Genomic DNA, 27,332 nt, shown 5'->3' with positions numbered 1-27,332 from the left:
GTCATCAACTTGCAGCCACAGTGTACATACCGTCCTGGCCGTGGATATCGGAAAGGCTTACAATAACATAAGTCATGCTGCCATTTTGCATTCTGTTGACATGCTGCATTTCCCTCTTCGAGTATGCAATATTATAAAATCCTTCCTTGAAGGCAGATATTTGCCATACACCTCAGTGGTGACTCCATAGGCTCATTTGTCTCTGTTTGCGGTGTACCCCAAGCCTTGGTCGATACTGTCACCAACGCTGTTCAATATTGCCTTCATTCCTCTTGCATGGCGCTTACATGATGTCCCTGACTTTAAGTTCTTACTGTACGCCGATGATATCACGGTATGGAGCACTCACCATGACCTGCTAACTCAAGCGGCGGTCCTACAGTCAGTCTTAGATATTACCGCCAATTATGCTATGTCTGTCGGCCTTCAGCTTTCCGTGAGCAAAACTATGTTCACGTCAGTGGCCAACCACTGCGAACGCTATATAAACTCGCTGCCACGCGAATCCGTCTCCAACCATCTGGAACCCCACTTCAAGAATCTTCGACATTGAAAATTCTGGGTTTGTCGATACATCAGTCTGGAACGGGTACTGCCTTTCTCAGGCTAAAAAGCAGGCTTTGCAGACTTTGGGCCTAATCAGACGTATTGCTCCCAAAACCGGCGGCGCTCGCTCCCATGTCGCATGACATTTGATGAAAGCACTTTTGCAATTGCACCTCATTTAGCAATCACAGTTCCAACATTTAACCAGAGCTCAGTGGCATCATCTGGAAGCCATCAATCGAGAGGCTATGAGAACTATCACTTGCCTTCCACGCATCACACCGATTGTGGCACTTCAAGAAAATGCTCAGCTAAATACCCCTGATGAGCTTGTGCAGCAGCGCCGTGATGCTCGTAGCCTTAAGGCCACCCTTTCATCGCGAGCACTCCGGACCTTTGGTTCATCACACACTATACTGTCGCCACCACCCTCAGTTCTTCCTCCATGGGACTTTGTGCAGCTGAGCGACAACAAACCTACCGATCTACATCGACCAACCTCACCTTATGCGGCATCGTCCCTTCGCGAGCGAATTGCAGAACAAGATAGTCACCCACCCTGCGGCTCAATTATTGTATATGTTGATGCCAGTAACCAGGGCTCTGAAACAACGGCTGCAGTTTACTGTCCCTGCAAGCCTGCACTTAACAAGATTGCTAGGTTTTGATTCACGGAACCCCCTTCTTCCTTCTGTGCTGAGCTGGTTTCTATACAAGATGTGCTTCGCTTTGTAATCGCAGTTACCTTGCTTCCTACAGACCACATTATCATTCGCACTGACGCCCTTCAAGCAACACATCTACTCCGATGCGTCAGCCACAGCACAGAAATCTGCCAGAATACACATCGCCTGGTGGCTCGGATCCCGCAAGCCATTCAAATTGAGTGGGTCCCACGTGACCTGCTGAGTTCACAAACCTTTGCAGATTCTGTAACCCTCTTGGTGACCCTACCCACATCAATGCCTCAGTTCATCACTATGGATGACGCCACCCTCCTCCTCACAGGAAAGGAACACCTCTGGTGCTGCACACGTGCTCTCATTCCTCCGTGTGCGATAGCCCTCTCCGCGGTCTTACTTGTGCAGAGAAGGTTGTGCTCCGGAAGATCTGGGTCGGGGCGCCCTCACTCCTGCCGTAACTCAGACGTTGCCTCAATTTCGCCACTTATCCCCGCCTAGGATGTCCAGTCTGCAACTCGCAAGATACTGAGGCTGACATTCACCACTTGTTGTGGTTTGCCCGGCACTGAAGCCAATCAGAATTCGCCACCTGGCAGCAGCGGGTCTCCAGCCAGACAACCCGGCCTCGTATTGCTTGGGTGCAGGGGCCACATCACCGCTCCCTCCTCACCTTTATTATATCGGCCCACCTTCTCTCCTTCAAACACCCACCCACTCTTTTCTTTGTCTTTCTTTTTTCTTCCCAACTCCCCTTATGCCCAGAGGCAATAAATAACGGTATCAAAAAAAGAAATCGTGGAATCGGGGTGTAGAAGATTCTTATGTGAAAATATTGGAAGATATCTATCGCAACTGCACCGCTATTGTAGTCCTTCATGAAGTCAGCAATGAAATTCCAATAAGAAAAGGCATCAGGCAAGGAGACACGATGTCGCCAATGCTGTTCGCCGCTTGTTTACAGGATGTTTTCAGAGGCCTTATTGGGAACAGCTGGGGGTAACAATTAATGCAGAGTACCTTAGTAATCTTTGATTTTGTGATGACATTGCCTTGCCAAGTCACTCAGGGCATGATCAATGAGTTAGACAGGCAGAGCAGAACAGTGGGTCTAACAATTAATGTGCAGGAAGCCAAACTAATGTTCAACAGTCTAGCAAGGGAACAGCAGTTCACAATTGGCAGCGAGGTGCTGGAAGTGGTAAAGGAATACTTAGGGCACGTAGTGACAGCTGATCCGGATCATGAGAGGGAAATAACTAGAAGGATAAGAATAGGGTGGAGCGCATATGGCAGGTTCTCTCAGATCATGAATAGCAGTTTAACAATATCCCTCAAGAGAAAAGTGTACAACAGCTGTATCTTACTGGTACTCACCTACGGGGCAGAAACGTGGAGACTAACGAAAAAGGTTAAAACAATGCAGCGAGCCATGGAAAGAAAAATGGTAGCTGCAACGTTAAGAGACTGGAAGCGGGCAGAGTGGGTGAGGGAACAAATTCGAGTTAATGACAACCTATTTGAAATCAAGAGGAAGAAATGGGCTTGGGCACGGCATGTTACATGACTGGGTTCCAAGGGAAGGCAAACGTAGCAGGGGGCGGCAGAAATTTAGGTGGGCAAATGAGATGAAGAAGTTTGCGGGGATAGAGTGGCCACTGCTGGTGCAGGACAGGGTTAATTAGAGAGATATGGGAAAGGTCTTTGCCCTGCAGTGGACATAGTCGGCCCGTCTACGGTGATGATGATGATGACACAGAGTGAGGGGAAGAGACCCTAACTGGTGACATTGTGCTCACCCAACAAAATATGGCGAATCAGCAGGCTAGAGGCTCTTTTCTAGCATTGTCTCACGAGCCAGGGGATGTTCAACACTGGCTTCATGTCGACTGCAGGGGTGGCAGCTGTGGTGTGCAGCTTGTTGCTTGGCCACAAGATGGTTAGGCTGAATGGAGGTGCTCTAGCCGGTTCATGATGAAAAGGGGGGGGCCACTCTTTTGGGACTTGGGGACCCGTGGGCCAGTGATGTTAGACAGATTTAATATAGCGTTTGCATTTTTTGCGTACGCAATACGCAAGACGGTTGCGCACGGTAAATCCAAAGCGCGAACGACGCTTTTAGATGAGCGTTTGTGGATTGTTCCGCAACAGACGCTCAGTGGACAAACAACACCGAGGTTCAGCTACGTTTGGGTAAGTACCTAGCGCCACCACACGTCAGAAAAAAAACTCTGAGGCCGATTTGATCCAAACCAAGCCACGGCAAAGCGTGGTTTTTGCCACGTGCTATTTCTTTGGGGGATGTTTCCTCCAGCTTCCACGCCATGCCCTCAAGCATCCTGTGCGATCATCGCCGCTTCTCTGTGCTCACATGGGCGGAAATCGACGACCTCATGTTGCCGCATGCAAAGCGATGGTTCCTGAAAGGAGATATATTTCATTAGACTACTTGGAGTATGAAATGCGGCGCCAACGGGAGTCGGAGCTATTACGATACTGTTCCCGGCACGGACTGCTGGACATATATAACATCGAGAACTCCTTATTCAAGCAGTCGGAGCTATTACGATACTGTTCCCGGCACGGACTGCTGGACATATATAACATCGAGAACTCCTTATTCAAGCAGCAGTTTCGATTTGAAAAAGACGACATTGCCGAACTGCTATGTGCTCTGATGGTGCCGAACACTGTTACTAGTGCCCGGAATGTCAAGGTGCCCGGCCGCGAAGCACTCTGCCTCACCCTTCATCGGCTGGCGTACCCCCAATCGATGGTGCAACCTAGAGCTCATCTTTGGGCGGCACACTTCGGTCATGTCGAGTTTAGCATCGAAAATGCTCAACCACACCACGGCCAACTTTGGGCACCTTTTGATAGACATGAACAACCATGAATGGCTTTCCCCTCCCACTTTCAGGGAATTCGCTAATGTAAGTCAGTTTTATCACTCCAAAAATTATAAATATTGCAAAAATGTCAATAGTTCTACATCGCAACACTCCATGAATGTGAGGTCCTACAGTTAGCACATCACATCATGAAATAGAAACCTTACACCTTAGCAGTGCGAGGTCACTATGGTGGGCGGGTTGTGCATCTTTGGGATGAAGCATAAGATCAGTCAGTACGGATCGGCACACGCAATCTACCTGAGCCCAGGAAATAATTTATAAAGCAATTTCTGATTTGTAGGCCACCTTGATAGCAACAAAGAGTATGTCATTATGCCGAGTGGCAACAATTAAGAAGAGAAAGCTACGCCTATCCAAGCCAGTCAGTCTGATCAGCTCTTTTTAACTCTCAAGATGGCACCTTGGTGAATCGGTTGGTTGTGACAGTGATGCCCGCTCGCATCTATTTTATGCTGAAGAAACAACTTTCAGTTGAAAAATGGCCTTCATGGTATTGTTTGCGCCTACTTTAGTCCAAAGAATCGAACTTTTTCTCCATATAGTTTGAAATGTCAGATACGAATGTGTACTTATTCCTATGAGCTGTGTGGTGGTTCCTCAACAAAGTTAAAATTATCGTGCAAATCCAAATTATTGAAGTTTGAAAAATCGGTAGGCTACCGCGGTAGATGGGACCTGACTTTTAACAGACTGTGCCAAACCATCGCACAGTGTATGTCATATAACTGGAGAAATTAGGCCATTTTTACATGCAAATGGACGCGCTCGAGTAACAATTGTTTGTCTGGTCTGACTATTAAAACGTATTATTTAGTTCCCCCACACATGATAAATACATCCTTGATTTTGTCCTGTGAGCATCTTGTACTGGAATGCTCTGCCACAGGGCGTTTTGGTGGCACAAAATCATGCATAAACTGAAGAATATTATGAAATATATGAGCTTTTATGTGGTCTTGTCATCTTGCCAAACAGTCTGAAAGGTGAGAGCATCAGGGTAATGGGATTGAGGTTGGGTTGTCCTTTTGTCCTGCTGCATATTACAATAAAGTGTAGGTACAATCTGATGTCCAAGTACTTCTGTCACATTACCACTGAAAAGCAGTAGTTCACAGATGAATTTGTGGAAGTCCCTTTATAATTGGGAAGCTTTGTGTCTCAATGGCGATTTGATATCTATTTCAAATTCTTTGTTGTTTAGTATGCTGGTCTCTATAATATGCATATAAAAACTGTTAGCTTCCTGCAAGCATGGGCTGCAAGAAGGGTCATTTTGCGCCAATTGATCCAACTATGCCAAACATTACCAGGGCTTGTTTTTTTTTTTTGTGAAAAAAAATTATTCATGTTGCGGTGGCCACCGTAAGTTTGCAAGTGGCACCAAAACCTAAAGTCCCTAGTGCTGATGTTAAGGAGACACATAAGCAATGCTGTGCGGTGCTTCAAGTGGATGCTCCGGATATTTCGGCGTTGAAAGGTCGGCTGGCGTGTTTATTCACATTTCATCACTTTAAACTCTTAGGTAGCTGTGCATGGCTTAAATCCAGCATATGCCATTGAAAGAGAGATAAAGGTTTGATGTGGTGACACCTTGGCTTCGAATGGAAGCTCTTTACTGTTTACATTGCGAAACAGTAGCTATTTTTCTTGAGCTTGGACCGAAAGCGGCACCTGCATTTGACGGCACTCCTCGCAGCTGCGGGATGAGGAACATGGGGTCTTGGTCCCCATCTCCATTTACCATGTGGGGTATCCTCATCCTCTTGCCAGACGGCCGCTTCGCGTTTATTTTTTGTAACCGTGCCCTGTGCAGCAGGCTTCTCTATTGCCGAAGCTGGCAGCATCCAAGCCCAGCACACCATTGTATTTGAGCGGTGGAGTGCTGGCATTTGCAGCCGGTAACAAAGTGTGCTGCAGTGAAGAGCATGCACGGAACAATGCCATGGTTGAATGCAGGGATTAAACTTGCAAAATTATTTTCTCGCTTGATACAAAAAATGTTCTGAAAAATGCTCTGATTAAACTTCCAGAAATAAATACCGTTGAATGGTACTGTTTAATTTCCTATCTTTAATATTTTGTCTAGGACCACCTCACTATGCAGTTGATGGCTGGACGTGCCTCAGGAAGCAAATTTTTTCAAATTTAGAATTTTTTTGCTGACATATCTGTCATCTTTTTATCTCTAAAACTTTTTTAGTGGCTTCTTTGCCTTCTGGACAACATAAAATATATTTGGAGTGACCACTGTGAGAGCATGCGATGTGATAAAAAAATTTAAAACCCCATATTTTGTACTTTTTTATGTTCTTTATTGAAAAACAAATCAAGCATGTGCAGTTAATTTACTGCATATAGAAGGGCAGTGTCATTTATCTACACAAAAAGTTTCATAGTCATGTAAAGGTTTTAAATTTTTACAATTTTTTTGGTTTTGCTACCATTTCCGATGTTAAGATGTTGGCCACAGCACGAAAAATTTTTTCGCCTAAAACAAGCTAGGCTAGTGTTTGTCTTAGTAATGCAATAAGCAGTAAGCTTTTTAAAGAAATCAAGGTTGATCGAGCCACAAAGTTGGATCAGTTGGCATGGAAGGACCCAGAAGTGGAATTGCATCAAGAGAAATGGAAGTAATGTCTCGTTTTTGTTGCCACTTGTTGGAATTTGTACTTTGTTTTGTTACCCTGGATTAAAAGTTGAACACCAATGTGTCGATGCGTGTCTTTTGCTGGTGTAAAGCACTGCTGCTCATGAAAGTGTATGAGCATGGCACAGTTAATCAAATAGTCCATGGAGGCTGGGCTTCCCCCATGCTGTCCAAGGCCCACCTTGGCCAGGCATCGCATGAAAACTGGAGACACAATCTTTGGCACAGCTACACTACTTTCGCAATAAACAGCAGATAGAGAGCATGCTGCCAGGCTAGTTTGGGGCTTCATAATGTGAAGAAGTTAGCCTGAACACAGACAAGTGACATACGAGAACACACATAGGACATTGACCTATTCACCGAGAAACCGAGAATGTGTCTTCTTGTGTACCGCTCGTCTGGTCTTTGCGCTGACTTTTCCCATAATGTCGACACTGTTTAACCTACAGCTACCGCAGTAATAGGCGTGACTGGTTCATGCTCAATTGCAAAACATTCCTGCAAACTGTTCCAATTACACAGGTTTATCTCAGCTGTGAAATTGGGTCTTCCAGGTGTTCCAGGAGTACATTCAGCGATCTCCGTTGCCTGGCTGCTACGAGACCCACTTCCACGGCCATTGGAAGAACCTGGTGGTGCGCTCCAACTCTGCCGGACAGCTCATGGCCATCATTGTCATGCACCCACAGCAGCTGACACCTGTAAGCAGCCTCTCTTAGCCTGCTATCGGTACCCAGCCTTGGCCTAACTTTGGCTCATCCTTAGCCATCCTTAGGCTTGTTGAGGTGAACTTTTACTGTGCATACCATTCTGGCGGACAAACAGCGCACCAAGAAGTAGACGGCACAGCGCTCTGTTCTTTGTAGTGAATTAACACTAACTAGCCCAGAGTGCCATTCTTGTTCAGCATTCAAAATGGGCTAGAAGTCTTAGAGAACTTACACTTGCCTTTTTAAGTACAAAAATCATTGGAGGCACTTAGATATCTCTTAACTGTAGGAAGGCATAAGCAGTTTGCGACTCATTGCACTGATTTGAATTTGCCGTGCTCGAATTCATTTCACGACAGAGGAGGAGAGCAGCTGGCGCGAGCGTGCCACCAAGTGACCTAGGTCACCGCGACCTAGGTCACGTGACCTAGGTGGCAATGCAACGGACGGACGGTCATCGCGAGTATGAGCCATTAAAGGCTGTCATCTTAAAATGCACAAAGCTGCCAGGCACAGGCAGGTGAAAATTATACTGTATTTACACGATTGGAAGTCAGCCTATTTTTTAAAATATGAAAATCCAAAGTCGAGTGTTCAAACTGCAGTTGAAACCAAAACATGCGCCATTAATAAAGGCGCGACAAACAAGATATTAGGGATGCTCAGGCGTGGTTGCAATTTTATGCTTGCTGTATGGCTCTACCGAGTAGTATTCAGCCATTCTGCTTGCTTGTTCAGAAGAGTTTTGAATTTTTTTTAGTGCACTACACTTACAGTGGCCATTCCCATGTATATACATATATATGTGTACCGAGTGTTCCAGCGAACAGTTTCAAACATTTTCAAAAATAGGCTTTTTGGCTTAAAAATATGGTTTTTGTGGCATTGTATTACCTGCGCTGGTGGACGCCATAAAACCGGTGAATCGTCTTAAGTAGTATACTGGTTAACTAATTTTAACTAGTAGAGTTAGGCACCTAATTGCAATTAGAGATTTGTAGCCAGTCTTTAGTAATAGCCATATCAGTGATCAGTGTTTAGAATTTGGAAAAAATTACCTTCGCCACTGTGCCTTGACAAAATTTGGCTGCATCGTGCGAAAATACATGTGCTTTCGAAAGCATCTAGGCAAAGCAACCCCTCCAATGCACGTAATTAGTCAAAAAAGCCAAATGTTGGCGAGCCACAGTGCCATGGGTAATTCCGTTCTTGAAATGCTAAAAATTTATATGGCTATTACGAACGACCAGCTACAAATCTCAAATTGCAACTAGGTGCCAAACTCTACTAGTTAAAAATTTAATTATTAAAAATTAGTTAACCAGTTTACTACTTAAGACGATGCACTGGTTTTCTGGTGTCTGCCAGCACAAGTAATACAATGCCGCAAAAGCCATATTTTTACCCCAGAAAGCCTTTTTTTTTTGAAAATTTTTGAAAGGGCTTGCTGAAACACCCTGTGTGTGTGTGTGTGTGTGTGTGTGTGTGTGTGTGTGTGTGTGTGTGTGTGTGTGTGTGTGTGTGTGTGTGTGTGTGTGTGTGTGTGTGTATATATATATATATATATGTGTGTGTGTAGTGTTTCACGTAACTTGAACCAAGGTTTTAAAAAAAGCGGTACACCGCAGCCCGCTCAAACCAACGATACATTGTTTGCTATCATGTGGTGCTCCTGAGAATATTTTTTATATCCCGCTTGATTAGTTAACTAAGATGAATTATGCAAATTTTCAAATATTCATTTCAGTGCCAAGGGTGTTATGTTAGGTTGTAGAGCAGGTTTACAAACAACCAGTCTAGTTTATTGTAGCATCATATCTAATACGGGGTCCTTTTTTCCAGCATCTAAAGAAAGCCCGCGAAATGCGTAAAAATACCACGTGACTGCGCTCGTGCACTACCATATTACAGCGCTCTCAACGGCGTTTCGAGCAAACGGAGTGTGTTCGTTGACCGTGGTGAATTGACCGGCCGCCACTGCGGAAAGTGCTGACGAACTGTCAAGCAGATTCTAAGAGTGGTAAAACGAACACACTCCGTTTGCTCGAAACGCCATGGCCGCCGCTCTTAGTAGCGGCTTGACAGTGGCGTGACAGTGCGTCAGCACAGGCTGATAGTGTGAAATCAGGCATTTCGAAAGCAAAAACAAAACTAAACCAATCGCAACCAAAAGGAAACCTAAAAACGTGTAAGTACAGTTCACAAGTGTACAGTAGGAATAAGTAGACATAACATAAAAGACTAGTATGCAAAAAATGAATGCCACTCCAAAATCTCATTATGCAGTGTTAGATAAGGTTTTGCAACATAAGAAATGATCATTAATGCTTTTAACTTCTGCAGGAAGGGGTCTCAGTACAATAGATTTATGAGAGAAAACAGTGTGAAAAAAAAGAAAAGATATTTTGTGGCACGGCACAACCCTGACTGTGCCGGTGGTATACAGTTTCCGATAAATCTTTGGGACTTGGTGGGACCCGAAAAATGGTCCGAATAACTCAACAGCCCGAAAAATCAGTGAGCATAAAAAATTAATTGCTTTGCTGCAAAAACTGGCTTCAGAAATCGCAAACATTTCAGTTTTTTGTGTTCTGTTCTGAAGCAGTATATTTCAGTAGACTCCCATTACGACGAACTTGGTTAACACGAATTCTCGAATAAGGTGAACATTGTGAGACCATTTGATTTTTTCCTGTAGGGTTGCAAGTAAAAAAAATGCTCTTAAGACGAACTAGTGCAGGCCTACGTACCTGCATCCAGCTATGATGACCAGATTGTTGAAAGCTTCAATGAAGGTGTGGAATTGGCAATGAACAAAATAAAATTGCAGTACCCTGTACTAGTAGGCGAGACTTCAATGCGAAGGTAGGCAAGAAGCAGTAGGCGAATATGACATAGGCTGTAGAAATAGCAGGGGGAAGTTATTAGTCAAGTTTTCGGAGAGAAATAACTTACGGATCATAAATACCTTCTTCCGCAAGCGAGAGAACAGGAAATGGACGTGAAAGAGCACCAGTGGTGTGACTAAAAATGAAATAGACTTCATACTATTTGCTTACCCGGGCATCATACAGGATTTCAGAAGTGTTTGCTTTGGGGCTAGTTTGTTCAAATTTCTTCCAAGGGAAATTCTTTTTTTAGCGCCTGTCTTGTCCCGTTTATGTGTCATGCTAAAAAATATTTTTTTCTTGGAAGTTTAGAGAATTTGCAGGATCGCAGCGGAATGCCAGAGCAAGAGGACCAGCGGAGCAGGCTTTTAGTACTGAACAGCCAGTGTTGTGCGTGCGCACCGAGCGCGTGCCGTTCATCTTTATTTTCTTCTTCCGCCGGCTGGGAACACTGATCTTAGCGCCTCCGCTTTACAGCATCACTGTGCACTACAGGGCGGCTCCTTGTCCAGAAAGAGCGGTGAAATGTGCTCGCTGAAGGGGCAGAGATGGGGCTGCCTTGGCAGCAGGCAGGTTGGCAGATAAGCTGGCAACATCCGAGGCGAGCTCCTGGGGAGGTGTCTCTGGGTATGCGGGTTTGAGGCAATCCAAGGAGGCTACCTCTTCACAACCATTCAGCAGGATAGTCGCCGACTTTGTCATCTTGTTGAGGACGCGGTATGGGCCATTGTATGAGGGGGTAAGAGGCATCTTCATAGCGTCTCGCCTTAGAAAAATATGCGTCGAGGACGCAAGGTCTGGGTGCACAAAGACATGATGGTCAGATGATTGAGGCGGGGCTGGGCACAGCTGTTGAATACAGTCCTGTAGGCGTTGGAGGCACTGCAGGGGCTGGGACGAGGGAGCCTAAGGAACGAACAAGTCTCCAGGAAGTCGCAGGGGTACACCGAAGACGAGTTTAGCCGCCCAACAGCCAAGGTCACAACGAAGCACGGCGTATAGGCCAAGAAGCACCTTAGGAAATGGGTCGACTCAGTGCTCGTGATCCAGGCGCGCAGTTAGGGCAGCCTTGAGCTGGCGATAGAGCTGCTCGACCATGCCGTTGGCACGGGGATGGTATGTTGTGGTTCGGCAGTGTTTAGTGCCGAGCAGACTGGTGAGGGAAGTGAAGAGGGTGCATTCAAACTGGCGGCCGCAATCCGTGGTAACAATGCCGGGGCAGCCAAAGTGGGAAACCCATGCTGAAAAGAAGGCTTTGGCAACTGTTTCCGCAGTAATGTCCGGAATGGGCACTGCTTCGGGCCTATGGGTGAAGCGGTCAATTATCGTCAGAATGTACCGGCAGCCATGAGAGGCAGGGAACGGTCCAACCAAGTTAAGATGAACGTGGTCAAAGCGACAACCAGGTGGTAGAAGACTGGGGTAGAGTCTTTGCATGTCAGGTCACTTTGGTGGACTGGCAAGCAAGGCACGAGCGGGCCCTCTGGCGAACATTGGTGTTAAAGGGACACTGAGGAGAAATTGAAGTTGGCTTGTATCGATAGAATACCAGCTCCTGATCACATAAACGCCACTCTTACTGAAAACAAAGCTCTTGTAAGGTAGAAAATAGCAAGAATCAAAATACAGGTATCGCCACCACAGGCCAATCTCGCAAGTACAAGCTTGGTGACGCCATAGGACAAGACACACCACCTTGGAAGCATTTTCCATCCTACTTGGTTTCGCGAATCTCTGAGGCTGACAAAGGTAGGTTGCACGGTTCAATATTAAAGTAAGTTTTGTTTTAAAACCAATAGTTTATCACACAAGGAAGGTAGGCAAAAGATAACCTGAATGTTGGAAGCAAAGAAAACGGATGCTTGGCGGCGCCACAGGCGGCCAGGAGAGTGTCGATTTGTTATGGCGCTTCGCGTCTATGAGCTTTGCGTGCCCCGTGGTTTTGTTTTTGACACGCTTCGATTTACAAGCGCCGAACAGCAGAGGAACTCCAAGTGCCGCTTCAAGTGCTGTAGTTAACCTTTGAAGGAGCCTGTTCAGGCTTGTCAGATGACCGCCACGGTCGATGAAAAGCTATGATGGCACGATGGTCCGTGATCGTACAAGGCAGCACTTGTGTATTCGCACTCTTGTCCGGCGAAACATTCCCGGCTGTGCCAGTCAACTTCAAACTACTTAACGGAAATCGTTTATTAGGGATGGGAGACAAGGTACAAGGCAGTTGAGAAAAATTGCTGATGGCCTAGCTCTGTTAGGCCAGGATATACCTAGCGAAAGCGCTGAGATTTCTACATCAGAAGAGTGCATTCACTAGATGCGTCTTTATTGACGGCTCTAACTTGAGCCGTCGTGGCGGAGCGGTAGCGCTTTCGCCTCAAACGCCGAAGGCCCTGGTTCGATTCCGAACCTCGGCACCGGACTTCTTTTCTTTTATTTAGTGAGTGGGCGGGGGGTTTCAGTGGCTCCCATGGTGGATGTCGCCGCTGAATACGTTGGTTAGCGGTTAAGCGCAGGCTCTGTTAAGGCGCGTTTATGCTGCGGCTAGGCACGCGCGCGCGCGCCCTGCACGGCGAAGTCACGTCGATCAAAGCGAGACCCTCTATACTCCAACTGCGCTTGACCGCCGACGCGTTCGGCGGCTTCGGCGCACTCTGACCGCATTGGCGGGGAGATTGGAGCATGTCTCTATTTCGCGCCGAGTGTGCCAGCCGCCGCCGGCCCGGCCAGACTGATTTGGCTCCGCGGTGAGGTGCGCGTGTTATATTCAATAGCTGCGGCAGTCCGGCGGAGCTGTTCTTTTCGAGCTCGGCTATTTTAATCCATTCACAGTACATATCTGAAGGTACATGCATGTTGGCGAGAGAGCCAGATCCAGTGGACCCGTTGGATCTAGCGGAAGCCGTTGAAGCGTCGTGTGCCGGCTTTGGTTTCATGCCGCCGACATTAAACGCGACCGCCGTCGAGCACCCATTTGTTTTTTGTGGCAAAAAATAAATAAATCACTTGGCCCTTGCAACCGTGGGAGACCTCGACGCTGCCTGCTGCGCCGTGCAACCGCTCCGTTCAAGGAATCACAATCCGTTGGCCCCAAAGCCCCGGCCAGCCTCCGATGGGCGCAACGCACACCTCGCGGCTCCCCGCACTGGGGTTATGATTTTTAGTTTGCAACGGCTGCTCTCTGAGGAAGGGGGAAACCACCCGCCGGCGCCTAACCTAACAGTGCTCCCTCAAAAGCATCGCACGCTCTGTGGGGCTTGAAATGCAGGCCAGAGTTTTTGCGAGAACTGTGTCGTCGGTTTCGGGAACGGGATCCACCGTAACGCTGGGAAGACGCCGGTGCAAACGTAAACGAAGCGACGGTAGCGACCCCCGATAGATGCCTTCAACGTGCGGCGGCGGTAGCTTTCATTTCGGCAGCTGCTGGACCGCACCGCTAGCCGCCAGAAATCACGCAGTCTCTGTTTACGTCACGTTTCACGTCACTCCGTTCTGTGTCGTCATAAGAGTTCGCGAGTTTGAATCGGAGCGGTGGGAAAATATTTTTCAACTTCAAATCCAAATTTCTTTGAAATAAATGCATCTTTCGCTCCCGGACAAACGTCAACAAAGCCCTGAAATGCCGAACTATCAGATATTGCTAACAAAAAAATTTTGATAGGGTTCTCCTCAGTGTCCCTTTAATGTTCGGCCAGACGTACCGCTGGGTAACGAGGCGCTGCGTGGCTCGGGTGCTGGGATGGCAGATGTCGTGAAGTGAACGGAAAATGGCACGATGCAATGCCTCCGGGATGAAAGGACTCGGTAGAGCCGATGACATGTCGCACCAGTGTAATCCAGTCACAAACGGATGAGGCACAAGCTACAGACTGAGGGCACTGGGGTGGTCACGCAGGGCTTGCAGCTCAGGGTCTTCTAGCTGCACCCTGGCCAGACATTCCCAGTCCGCAGCAGATGTAGACACGCCGATGGAGGTAATAAGTGAAAATGCATCAGCTGCTTGATTGTCGGTGCCTTTGATATGCCGGATATCTGTTGTGATCTCCGATATGTAAGCCAGCTGACGAACTTCACGGGCGACATACTTGGAAGAGTTCGTACGGAACACATACACCAGAGGCTCATGATTTGTGAGAACGTAAAATGGCTGGCCTTCCAAGAAGTGGCGGTAATTCTAGATGATGGAGTAGATCCTAGGGTGGATGAGAAGAATTGAATCGGCTAAGGCTTGTTTTACAGCCGAGAAAGCAGCCTGAGCTTTCGGGAGACCAACAAATCGCGGAAGAGGGGGGCTTGGTTGTGCGAAGAAGGTTAGTCAAGGGGTGGAGAAGCTCGGCGCAGTGCGGGGTAAAGTGCCATGAAAAATTCACTAGGCCCAGGAACTCAACGAGCTTGCGTAGGGTGGTGGGTGCTGGGAAGTCTTCAACAGCCTGGACGTAAAAAGGCAATGGACGAATTCCCAGCGCCGAGATGTGGTGGCCCAGGAACTCGAAACCAGAGGAGCCGAAGACGCACTTCTGGGCGTTGACGACCAAGCCAAATTCTTGGAGGCGTTGAAAGAGTTCCCGAAGGTGACGCTCGTGATCTTGTGGAGTACGACACGCGACGAGGATGTCGTCGATATAGGCAAATATAGCTGAGTCCGCGCGTCACTTCAGCAATGAATCTTTGGAAAGTTTGAGCTTCGTTGCGTAGCCCAAAGGGCACGCACACATGCTCAAACAGGCCGAGGAGTGTAGTGATGGCAGTCTTCGGGACATCTGCAGGCTCAACGGGGATTTGATGGTATGCGTTGACAAGGTCCACTTTACTAAAGATCTTGCATCCGTTAAGATGTCCACTTAAGTCTTGGATGTGTAGAAGAGGTTAGCTGTCGACTGTGTGAGCGTTGAAAGCCCAGTAGTCGCCGCACGGACGCCAGTCACCTGGTTCTTTCTTGGGCACCAGAAGATGGAGTGGTGAGGCCCAAGTGCTGGACGAAGGGCGAATAATACCCAGCTGGAGCATGTGGTCGAATTCCTGTTTAGCAATCGCCAGTCGCTCACTGAAGAGGCAGCGTGGACGAGCTGCAACGGGTGGACCACGCATGACAATGTGGTCGGCTGTGCTGTGCTTGGGCAGCGATGGAGCTTACAAGGCCTCGGGACCTCTGGAAAATCTGCGAGAACTTGGGCGTACGGGAACGACGGGATCAGTGTGCGAATGCCAGTGGAAGCGACAGCCGATATAATGCCAGGGATGGAAGGGCGCATCTTGCCGTTGATGAGACGATAGCAACGCATGCTGACATCCAGATAAAAATGCGTTAGGAAGTCGGATCCGAGGGTGGGTTGATGGACGTATACTACGATGAAGACCCATCGAAAAGTGTGCCGCAGGCCAGGGCCCAGAGTGAGGGACCGGAGACCATACGTGGCGATGAAGTTGGCCGCACGGAGAGTGGGTGCAGCTGACATGGAGATACTCTCAGCCTTGGAGGACAGCAGTACGCTGACTTTGGCACCAGTGTCGATGAGGAAGTGCAGGCCGGATACTGGAAAGCTATCTCATTTAACGAAAGATATGATTACGAAGCGCCACAGCATGAGGGCGTTTAACCCTGCCGAGAGAATACAACTGACAGAGTTATCAAAGTTAATAAATAAGCGCAAGGTAGCCGACATAAGGAAGTTTAATATGGAAAGAACCGAGCATGCTCTAAAGAACGGAGGTAGCCTAAAAGCAGTAAAGAGGAAACTAGGCATAGGTAAAAACCAGATGTACGCATTAAGAGAAGCAGGGCAATGTCATTAGCAATATGGATAAGATAGTTAACGTAGCCGAAGAGTTCTACACAGACCTGTACAGTAGCCAATGTAATCAGAGCGTTAATGAGAAAGACAGCAGTGCACAGCAATGCGTCATCCCGCCAGTAACGAAAGATGAAGAAAGCCTTAGAAGCAATGAAAAGGGGAAAAGCAGCTGGGGAGGATCAGGTAACAGCAGATCTGTTGAAGGATGGAGGGGACATCGTGCTAGAAAAACTAGCCACCCTGTAAACGCAATGCCTTATGACCTCGACTGTACCAGAAGCTCGGAAGAATGTAAACATTATCTTAATTCATAAGAAGGGAGACGCCAAGGACTTGAAAAATTACGGGCCGATCAGCTTACTATCCGTTGCCTACAAAGTATTTACTAAGGTAATCGCTAATAGAGTCAGGGCAACCTTAGACTTTAATCAACCAAATGATCACGCAGGCTTTCGTAAAGGATATTCCACAATAGATCATATTTTACTATCAATCAGGTGATAGAGAAATGCGCAGAATATAACCAACCCCTATATATAGCCTTCATTGATTATGAGAAAGCATTTGACTCGGTGGAAACCTCAGCAGTCATACAGGCATTGCAGAATCAGGGTGTAGATGAGCCTCATGTCAAAACACTGGAAGATATATATAGGAACTATACAGCTACCATAGTCCACCAAAAAGACGGCAATAAAATTCCAATAAGGGAGGGCGTCGGGCAAGGAGACACAATCTCGCGAATGCTGTTCACCGCATGTTTACAGGAGGTATTCCGAGGCCTGAATTAGGAACAGTTGGGAATAAGAATAAATGGAGAACACCTAAATAATCTGCGATTCGCTGATGACATTGCCTTGCTAAGTCACTCAGGAGGTGAACTGCAAATCATGATCAATGAGTTAGACAGGCAGAGCAGAACGATGGGTCTAAAAATTAACATGCAGAAAACCAAGGTAATGTTCAACAGCCTAGCAAGAGAACAACAATTCACAATTAGCAGCGAGAGCCTGGAAGTTGTGACGGAATACGTCTACTTAGGGCAGGTAGTGACAGCTGATCCGGATCATGAGAGGGAGATAACTAGAAGGATAAGAATGGGGTGGAGCACATATGGAAAGTTCTCGCAGATCATGAGTGGCAGTTTATCAATTTCTTTCAAGAGAAAAGTGTACAACAGCTTTATCTTACCGGTACTCACCTACGGGGCAGAAACGTGGAGGCTAACGAAAAGAATTCAGCTTAAGTTAAGGACAACGCAGCGAGCCATGGAAAGAAAAATGTTAGGTGTAACGTTAAGAGATCTGAAGCGGGCAGAGTGGGTGAGGGAACAAACATGGGTTAATGACATCCTAGTCGAAATCAAGAGAAAGAAATGGGCTTGGGCAGGGCATGTAATGCGAAGGCAAGATAACCGCTGGTCCTTAAGGGTAACAGAGTGGATTCCAAGAGAAAGTAAGCATAGCAGGGGCCGGCAGAAGGTTAGGTGGGCGGATGAGATTAAGAAGTTTGCAGGCAAAGGGTGGATGCAGCTGGCAAATCACAGGGTTAATGGAGAGACATGGGAGAGGCCTTTGCCCTGCAGTGGGTGTAGTAAGGCTGTTGATGATGATGATTACGAAAAGGTGACCAGAGTGAAGGGCGAGGTCACGTGCAGCTGTCAGTGATCTCGCAGCGCATTTCCTGACCAGTTGCATGGTGGAGTGTAGTGGCGGGCGCGGTGCTGGAAAGTTCGGTGGTACCAGCAAATATGCTGGCTGCTAGGACTGAAGGAGTGCGGACTGCTCGGCGAAGACGAACGGCAGCGAGAACATGAGAAGAAGCCACGCTGGTCATGAGTGGATGTCCAAAGGGCATCGAGAGAAGCGGCAAGCTGTTTGATCTGTGCCTCTAGCCGTGAAATGACAGAGGAATCTGGTGGAGAAGAGAGGGTGGTGATGGAAGGAGAAGTCGCGTTGTGGACTCGATCAGCTAGCTGGACGAGGCGGTCAAGGGCCAGGTCCCCCGCAGCAGCCAAGATGAGGTGGGTGGACTGCGGCAAGCGCTGCAGGAAGAGCTCCCTCAGCAGTGCGCCGTTTGAGTCAGCGTTGCTTTTGCCCAGGAGCTGCCACATGGCAGTGAGCAGCTAGGAGGGGCGGCGGTCTCCGAGCTCTTCATAGGTGAGCAGCTGCAGGAGGCGTGTGCTCTCGGACGCCGTGGTGCGGTCGTCCAGAATGCACTGCTTAAGTCGCTGGTACGGGGCATCACCCAAGGATCCAACGTGATGTGCGCCACCTCTTGAGCCACCTCAGGAGGCAGGTTGGAAAGTGATGAAACCGAAATGCCTCCGAGGTGACGTGGGGCAGATGGAAGGTGGTTTCCACCTGGGCGAACCAGATCTGGGGATGCTTGGGCCAGAATGTCGGCAGGCAGAGCTGGATAGCTGTGACGTCCCGTGGGCACAAGGTAGCGTCAGGCGGAAGGTCGCTTGAAGGCAGGAGGTTGCTGGGGTCGGTCATCTCTTAGGCCGGAGTCACCACTGTAGAGAATTTGCGGGGTCGCAGTGGAGCGCCAGAGCAAGGGGACCAGCGTAGCAGGCTTTTATCACCAAACAGCCTGTGTTGTGCGTGCGCACCGAGCACGCGCCGTTCATCTTTATTTTCTTCTCTTGCCGGCTGGGAGCACTAATCTTAGCACCTCTGCTTCTCAGCATCACTGTGCGTTACAGAAGAAACATGATTGCACCTGTCTTGTCTCGTTTGCATGTCCTCCTAAAAAATAATTTCCCTTGGAAGAATCATACAGGATGTGGAGGTCCTTGGAAAGGTTCGTTGTAGTGACCACAGGATCGTAAGGTCTTGAATTAGCTTAGACTTGAAGAGGGAACGGAAGAAACTAGCGAAGCGGAAGCTCATTATATGAGTTAGTGGTGAGAGGGAAAGTAGAGAAATTGAGGAGGTCGCGGCAGAACAGATATTCGGCTTTAACTGAGATTCAAAAAGTGAACAATAATCTCGCAACTACATTATAGAGTGCGCAGTAGAAGTCAGCGGTAGGATGGTTTGACAAGATACTAGCCAAGCTATCTCAAGAGACGAAGGATCTGATTAAGAAACGCCAAAACATGAAACCGTCTAACTCTACAGACAGAGTAGTACTAGCAGAGCTATCAAAGCTATTAAATAAGCACTAGGTAGCCGACATAAGAAAGGTTGAAAGCTAGACTAAGATCCTGATTTCTAGTGCCAAAAGTTCTAAAAGATTCCTTGGGTCCCAAGTACGAAGTCACAAAATTGGCTAATGGTGACCTTTTGCTTGAACTATTTGTTATAATTCAAATATTGATACCTCATGATGATGATGTTGAGATATCGAAGCTATATCCCCGTCTCCGTGACAAAACACAGATCTTCGAACACAGTAGACGATGTTATCTCGGACAATGACTTTCTGCACTTAGCAGAGCAAGAAATGCTTGAAGGACTGTCTGATCAGAATGTGATAAATGTTATAGAATAAAGTCCGCAAAGACAACAAAGAAATTCTAAAAAAAAAAAACACCTGGCCCTTACCTTCGCCTCCTGAGCCCTGTCCGAGTCGGTCGAGGTAGAATACGCAAAATCTCTCTCCATCCACATATACGCAACCCTCGACGCTGCTTCAAATGCCAGAAGTTTGGCCACAGCAACCAAAGCTGCTGCGGCCGCGATGCTTGTGCCAAATTTACCGCAAATGATCATCAATCTAACGACTGTGATGCTGCGCCATGCTTCGCACACTGCAAAAGTGACCACGCCCCTTATTCAAGGTCGTGTTCTGCCTGGAAGAAAGAAAAGGAAATAATTACCATAAAGACCACAGAGGCTGCAGTAGAATCACGGGGATACAAACACGGTTGATGCAAATTTTGCGATGATACGAATTCGTAAAATTCCCCGGCCGGGGTGCGTTGTGCACAGCATACAGAATTCCAGATGTTCCGAACTCTCTCCCGCACCACATCGGATGATACGAACACACGAGCCGCGATCGCACCCTTGAGCTCGAAGCGTGGCGCTCCCATCGCCGAAATTGCGATCGCTAATCGTGCGGTACGCACTGCGAGTAACGTGGCCACACGGCCGTGAATAAATCCCATCAGCTGTTAACAGATCTGCGTGCATGCATTTTCTATGCTTCTGCAATGAATTTTATTTGTTTGGATGATACAAATTTTTCGCAACCCCGTGAGATTCGTATCACCGAGATTCTACTGTATAACATTTAAAGAGGCAAGAAAGTGTTGCATAATGACTCTGGGCACATTCTCTTTCACAGCCCATACAAACTTTGTCGATGGGGTGCGTGGGCATGGCGCACCACACCATTCTTCAGCACCTGCTCAGCTTGCACACAGTGAGGCTGAGGTAAGGAAAACTGCGCAAACGCAGTGAAAGCTGCCATGCCATTTCCAAAAAAAGGGCTGCCAAGTCAACAAGGAAGGACCTAAGGTTCGGAGTATATCCCCCCAATAGTATTGTCATGGCATTTCTTATCCACTGGAACTGCCGTGGAGTACTAAAAAACTATATTGATGTAGCAGACCTTTTAAAGTCTTTGTCGCCTGTAGCACTGTGTCTACAGGAGACCAAGTTGGGACCTTTACATAAAAACATTTTTGAAAAGTGACCGTGAGCATGTGAGTAGGCTCCCTGGAGGTGTTGCTATTGTATTTCACAGTGGTATTGCAACCAGTGAAATCAAGCTCAAAACAAAATATGAAGCAGTTGCCAATCACAATATGCCGAATATATCTTCAACCACACCTCAAAGTAACACCATGATTTAGAAGCACTTTTTAATCAGTTACCAGAGCCATACCTCATAGTAGGAGATTTTAATGCACACTCCTCATTTTGGGGAAGTGAACAGACAGATACTAGAGGCCGTATTTTAGAAGGTTTTTTTTGTCTGCCTGCTCAACGCAGGCAAGCACACTTACTGCATCCTGAAGTCAGGTAAAATAAGCAGTTCAGATTTGTCGTTTAGGTCATCTTCAGTTTTTACTGTTTTTAAGTGGGATGTTCTCGATGTTCCCAATAGAAGCAGTCACCTTCCTGTGGTAATCGCCTTATCATCTGTATCCTCAATCTTACCTAGCAAACCGCGCCATTGGAACCTGCACTTAGCTGACTGGCCACTGTTTCGAGAAAAGACCAGTCTGGATACAGTATTTTCCGATGAGCTGTGTGTCGATGAACTAAACGAAATTTTGAGGATCGATATCATTGTGGCTGTGCTCCGCGCTATTCAGCAGTTGTCAGGAGTAGTATGACAAACCAACAACGTCTAGTACTCGCAAGAATGCCGAGAAGCACAACAGAAACAAAGCCTGGAGAGTTTTCCGAAGATACCCAATACACGAAAACCTCAATTTTTAGAAGGCGAGAGCAAAAGCGCGGCATATCCATCACAACGCTGAAAAAACATCCTGGAGAAACTTTGTATCATCCATAAATAGTTCATTTGCATCAAAACAAACGTGGGAACAAGTTCGTAAACTTAATGGAAGCTTTTCTCCTTGCGCAGCACAATTCCTTTTCTAACAGCTCCGGATACACAAACAGATATAAAGGAACAAGCAGACATCTTAGCTGAACATTTCTCAAGCATGCCCAGTTCTTCACACTGCACATGATCTTTTTTAAAACGCAAAAACACAGCTGAAAAACATAGACTTCTAACATCTGGTTGCCTAAATGAACCGTACAGTAGTTTAATTACAATCCAAGAAATAAACAGTTCTATCTGCTGGCAAAAAGACTGCACCCAGCCGTAATAATGTACATTACGAAAGGCTGGTGCACCTTTCTCAGCCCTCTGTGGAAGCTCTCTTGAAATTTTTAAATAAAATATCGGTGCTCAGAAAACTACTGGAAGCTTGTCAAAAAGCTGTTATTGTGCCATTTCTGAAAGGAGTCTGGGAACCGGGAAAGGAGCCAGCATCCTCTAGTATTTACAGGCCAAAAGCCCTTACTAGCTGTCTTGCCAAATCCTTTGAAAGTGTCCTGAATATAACATTAACTTGGACCTTGAATCCCGTCCATCAATGTCGTTTTAAAAAGGAATGCTCAACAACTGATCATCTAGTTCGCTTTGAAAATACTGCTCGAGAAGCTTTTATACACAGGCAACACTGCCTTGCTGTCTTTTTCGATCTGGAGAAAGCATGAGAAAACCTGGAGGTTTGGGATTCTTTGTGATTTAGAAGAGCTTGGAATCCATGGCAAGATGTTAAACTACCTAGTAAGTGATTTTCTGTCCAACCGTTCTTTTCAAGTATGCCTAGGCTCAACCCTCTCAAGAAACTTCATTCAGGGAAATAGAGTACCTCAGGGGTGTATTTTAAACACAACACTCTTTTTTGTAAAAATAAATTCCATAGCGAAAATTATTCTGAAGTCCATCATGTATTCCGTACTCTTTGATGATCTTCAAATTGCATGCACAACGTCCAGCTTATCAACATACAAGAGACAGATGCAACTCACACTGAACTAGGCAGACCAAATGGATTTAAGTTTTCTCCACAGAAAACGGTTGCTGTTCTTTTCTTGCTCAAAAGAGGCTCGTAGATTGAGCCCACCCTACACTTAAATGGAATTGTACTTATAGTAAAACGAACATAAATTTCTAGGCATAACTTCTGACAGAAAGCTCACTCTCTTACCTCACGTTAACTCCTTCAAAAAGAAAGCTTCTCGATTCCTGAACATACTCATAGTGCACTCACGAAAAAACTGGGGATGCGATAGAATATGTCTTTTACAGATATACCCCACTGTAGCATGCCCTGTCTTAGATCATGGATGTGCAGTGTTAGCGGTAACACATTACTTTTTTCGGTAACTTAGTAACGTACTCTTTACCATTTCAGAACTGTAATGGAGAACATACTTCCATGAGCAATTTTCGGTAACGTGAGGTGTCAGGTTACTAGTTACTTTTTTTCTAATTGCCCCTCCCTCCGCCCCCTTTTTTTTTTAAAAAAAGCACAGAGCACCTAAGCTGATGTTGCAAATAAACAAAATGTACAGGGCTCGCATTCATGCCAGAAAACACTTGCCCTCGATGACACACCCAACTAAAAAAAAGAGAGAATAGCCACAAAGCACGAAAACACGTGCACGAACACACATTCACACACTTGCCTTCACCTACCTCCCCTTCGCAAGCCACTCACACACACAACTCTCTAAAGAGTGGAAGCATGCCGAGCATTTCGGAACATCACATTTTTCATAATTACTGTAAAGTTCAGCTATGTTTTCTTTGTGAATTTAGAATTGATGATGAAATGTCATTTTGTGTTTATAATGTCACATTCAGAAAATGGCTTCACCATGTGCCACAGAGTTTTAATATACAACTTAAGAAAACAGCTGTTCGTAACACTAGGCCGCCGTCCGCTGCGTCCTGTATACTCCGCTAGCCAAACATCAAACATTAAATGTTTGGCTATATCAAACAATTCACATATGAAAATTCTAAAGTTCGTAATTATTTTCTTCTGATAAGCTTTTTGTTTAGGTAACGAGAAACGTTAAGCAGCTGACTAATTTTTCATCGTGGAGGAATTCTGTGTGTGGCGGCTGAATGTGGGCGGCGCTTCACTGCAGACTTGAGCAGTATCCGACTCCTTTAGGCCACTGTAACATTGCTAAGCTCCTGCGCATTTGTGCAAAGTATATTATTAAATCAGGATTTCGGCTAAAATCAATTTTTGGGCTAAATGTTTTATGTGAAATATGAGCTCTATAAAATTGTTATCGTGAGCTCTTGCAGTGAAGACACACTGAATAAAATTCATGGCCATGGAGTAACGGCAAAGTAACGTGCGGTACTTTTTTTCGGTAACAGTAGCGCGTTACCTTTTTTTGTAGCTAATGTAGAGCGGTAAAGCATTCTTTTTTTATAGCGTAACGAGTAACGTATTTGGTTACTTTCTTTCGGTAATGACTACAACACTGTGGATGCGTGAAGGAAGCCAACAGCCGCCGAAACCAGGGTGCATAGGGGAATGTTATTTTTTTAAAATTGTGGTGTTGATGAATTGGAAAATAGTACTGTGGCTAATCTGTCGCTTAAAGACAAATGTTTATAAAGCAAAAGAAAAAATTCAGGGAGGCACTTTGTTGACATAAAGTGTGGTGAGGTGAAAGCCTTTAGCGCAGTTTTACTGCTTGTGTCACTGATGTGTGGTTAAGATGTTGATTAAGTACACAATTGTTTGTTAATCTTAAATGTTGGAGACACTGGAGGGCGTTTGGAAGGCATCCGTCTGATCCGACGCCTTTCCGCAAACACTCTCCAGCATCCTAGACAAGGAGAACTACATATGCATTGGCAGGAAATAGCGTAGTCGCGTAGTCATTAGCACACCCGGCTGCGGAACGGAAGGTTGGTGGTTCGAATCTCATTGTGCACAAAGGTTTTTTTTTCTTATAGAGTTGCTGAAGAGCTTGACATCGGACAGACAGGCAGGCTCGTGGCCGCGAGTATGAGGCATTAAAGGCTTTCGCCTTAAAACAACCATGCTGCTGGTTGGATCCGAACCCACGGCCTCTGAAATTCTTATCCTGTGCTCTACCAACTGAGCTACCGCGATGGCTGTGCAATCTTCTACTTTCGGGGGCATTTATGTTTGAATGTAACTTAACCTTTGGGAGTGTTCACCATCGTCCATAGTGGTAAATGTAGAAAGTCCTGTATTACCGTGAGTGTGACGTGCAACGACATCGAATGGTGAGGGCAGCAGCTGTGCGAAGCCCTCTTATGCTACCTATGGCATTAAGACTGCCAGAAATGAGACCCTCGTTAAGCTGTTGAGCAGGCAAGGGAAGGCAAATGAGGGGCTCGTTTGACATGCATATGAAGGAAGCCAACAGCTGCCGAAGCCAAGGTGCATAGGCGAATGTTTGTTTTTCTTTTTTTTTAATTTGTGGTGTTGATCATTGGGAGAATAATACTGTGATTAATACTTGTGGGTTAGGATCCCACTGGTGGCATTTTTTTTTCTTCTGCATTAAATAAATGTGTTTAAGCAACAGATTAATGACAGTATTATCCTCCTATTGATCAACACCACAAGTTAAAAAAAAAAGCATTTCCTTGTGTTTATCCCTGTGCAACTGTTCAGCTTAAGTTAAGGACAACATAGCAAGCTATGGAAAGAAAAAAGATAGGTGTAACATTATGAGACTGCAAGTGGGCAGAGTGGATCAGGGATCAAATGCGGGGTAATGACGTCGTAGTTGAAATCAAGAGGAAGAAATGGGCTTGGGCAGGGCATGTAATATGCAGGCAAGATAACCGCTGATCCTGAAGGGTAACAGAGTGGATTCCAAGAGAAAGCAAGTGTAGTAGGGGACGGCAGAAAGTTAGATGAGCGGATGAGATTAAGAAGCTTGCTAGGATGCGGTGGCCGCAGCTGGCAAAGGACAGGGTTAATTAGAGAGACATAGGAGAGGCCTTTGCCCTGCAGTGGGTGTACTCAGGCTGCTGATGCTAATGATGATAATAGTAGGATGAATTGTTTTGCACATGATTCAGTCAAGATGAACTTTTGCAATGACCGCGAGCCTGCACAGCAGCGCTCACGGAGCATCTGCGCAGCACTGTTGAGCAAAGGAAAAATGTATAAAATGCTTCTACGCAAGAAAACACACCTCGAAAAGATAGCTTCTGCGCAACTTTGCATCGTTGTGCGCAGAAACTGCCTTTTGGGACCGCGGTTTCTTCTGGGAATGCTTTTTTGCCGATGCGGAAAAGGCAGGGTACCTTCGCTCCTACCTCAGCGCGGCGAAGGTATGCCAGATCTTGGCGTCATGCGCGCATCATGTGCCATGCGTTGCCACCATCAGAATAACAGGTGCGTAGTCGGTGAGTAAACCTGCTGTTTGACTTAGGGTTTAGACAGTTGAGAGCCGAATTTTAAATTGACACAGCATCACAATAAGTGTCATTGCAGCATAGGGATGGCTAAATATCAGTGCTGCATTAGCATTGCCTGTAGTGGAAGGGAAGGCATATGGTGCACTCACACGTAAAGTTGATTGCAGGTACACTTAAGGAAGAAGCGAGATGAGAGATGCACAGCTACCCAGCTGGGAACCTTCAGTGCACTCGGAGCCTCAAAACTGAAGTCAGGAACAACAATGACAAAAAAGAAAGCAGTTGCTGCGGAAGAGAGAAAGGGAAGAGAAGAAAACTAGACAAATGCTGTTTTTACGTAGGACAATATGGCTTTGTTTCGTGCCCTCATTGTTCAGCTCGCTTCATGCATAGTGCCATATATGTTCCATTTGCAATCATCTGCAAGGTCATTTTACTCTTTGTTTTCATGCAAGACATATTTGGATGTAATGTACTCACATACCTTTTTTGGGGGCACGTCTGTTAAAATGAACTTCTGATAAGATTAACAATTTTTCTGGTCTCTTCAAGTTCGTGTTCAATGGATTCTATTGTATTAGATATTCTCCAAGCTTTCGTCATATCCGCACCACTGCACGTCCCCAGTACCAGACTGTGCTGTGCGGCTTCCTTCCAAGGTGAGGGAGGACTTTGTGTTTGCTACTAGTAAGATTATGTTCCTCAAAAAGTCTGTCACTCACTGATGGGTTGTGAACATCCTGGTCATTGAGGAGACTCTGTTCCTCTGGCCAGTTGTCAAGGATTTTTGTGCTATTGACAGTTAAATAAAGAATGCAAATGCCCACTTAAACAAACAGGTATTGGCCAGACAGCAGAGCACATCCTGTAAACCAATTTCAGAACAGGCTTTTCTATATTTAGGATAGATTGTGACTGGTTTCCTCTGGCAGCAAGGAGAAATTTTGGAGAACAGTCTGCTGCCCCTGTAGAGGGCAGCCTTTCATTACTGGGTCCACAGCAGTTTTGTTGATAGAGCTTGGAAGGCCTCCAGAAAGCTTTTAGTCATTTATCTATCCATGTAAGACGAACATCTGGTGTGACAGAAGGGAGAGGTGTGAAAGAAGGAATAGGGGAAACTTGTGACATGACAAGCTCCGTTATTGTGTTGAGCAATCAGTGATTGGCATTCTGGCCAATTAGCATGGTGTGTTTTCATGCGTGGCATTACTTCATTGCGGTCAGTCAGCTTGACCTGATGTG

At 46.3% G+C, this 27,332-nt stretch overlaps 1 protein-coding gene across 5 annotated transcripts in view; it reads left to right on the top strand.

Annotated features, from left to right (window-relative positions):
* LOC144124487 (tRNA (uracil-5-)-methyltransferase homolog B-like) overlaps nt 1-27,332 on the top strand; it is a 221,962-nt gene that overhangs the window by 67,818 nt on the left and 126,812 nt on the right. For all 5 annotated transcript variants that reach the window (XM_077657181.1, XM_077657182.1, XM_077657180.1 and 2 more), the window contains one exon: nt 7,346-7,492. In XM_077657181.1, coding sequence (XP_077513307.1) covers nt 7,346-7,492 — 147 coding nt within the window. The remainder of the gene's footprint in view (nt 1-7,345; nt 7,493-27,332) is intronic.

This window comes from Amblyomma americanum, chromosome 3 (genome assembly GCF_052857255.1).
Source record: "Amblyomma americanum isolate KBUSLIRL-KWMA chromosome 3, ASM5285725v1, whole genome shotgun sequence".
Classification (NCBI taxonomy): Eukaryota; Metazoa; Arthropoda; class Arachnida; order Ixodida; family Ixodidae; genus Amblyomma; species Amblyomma americanum.
This window is presented reverse-complemented; position numbering and strand designations above follow the sequence as displayed.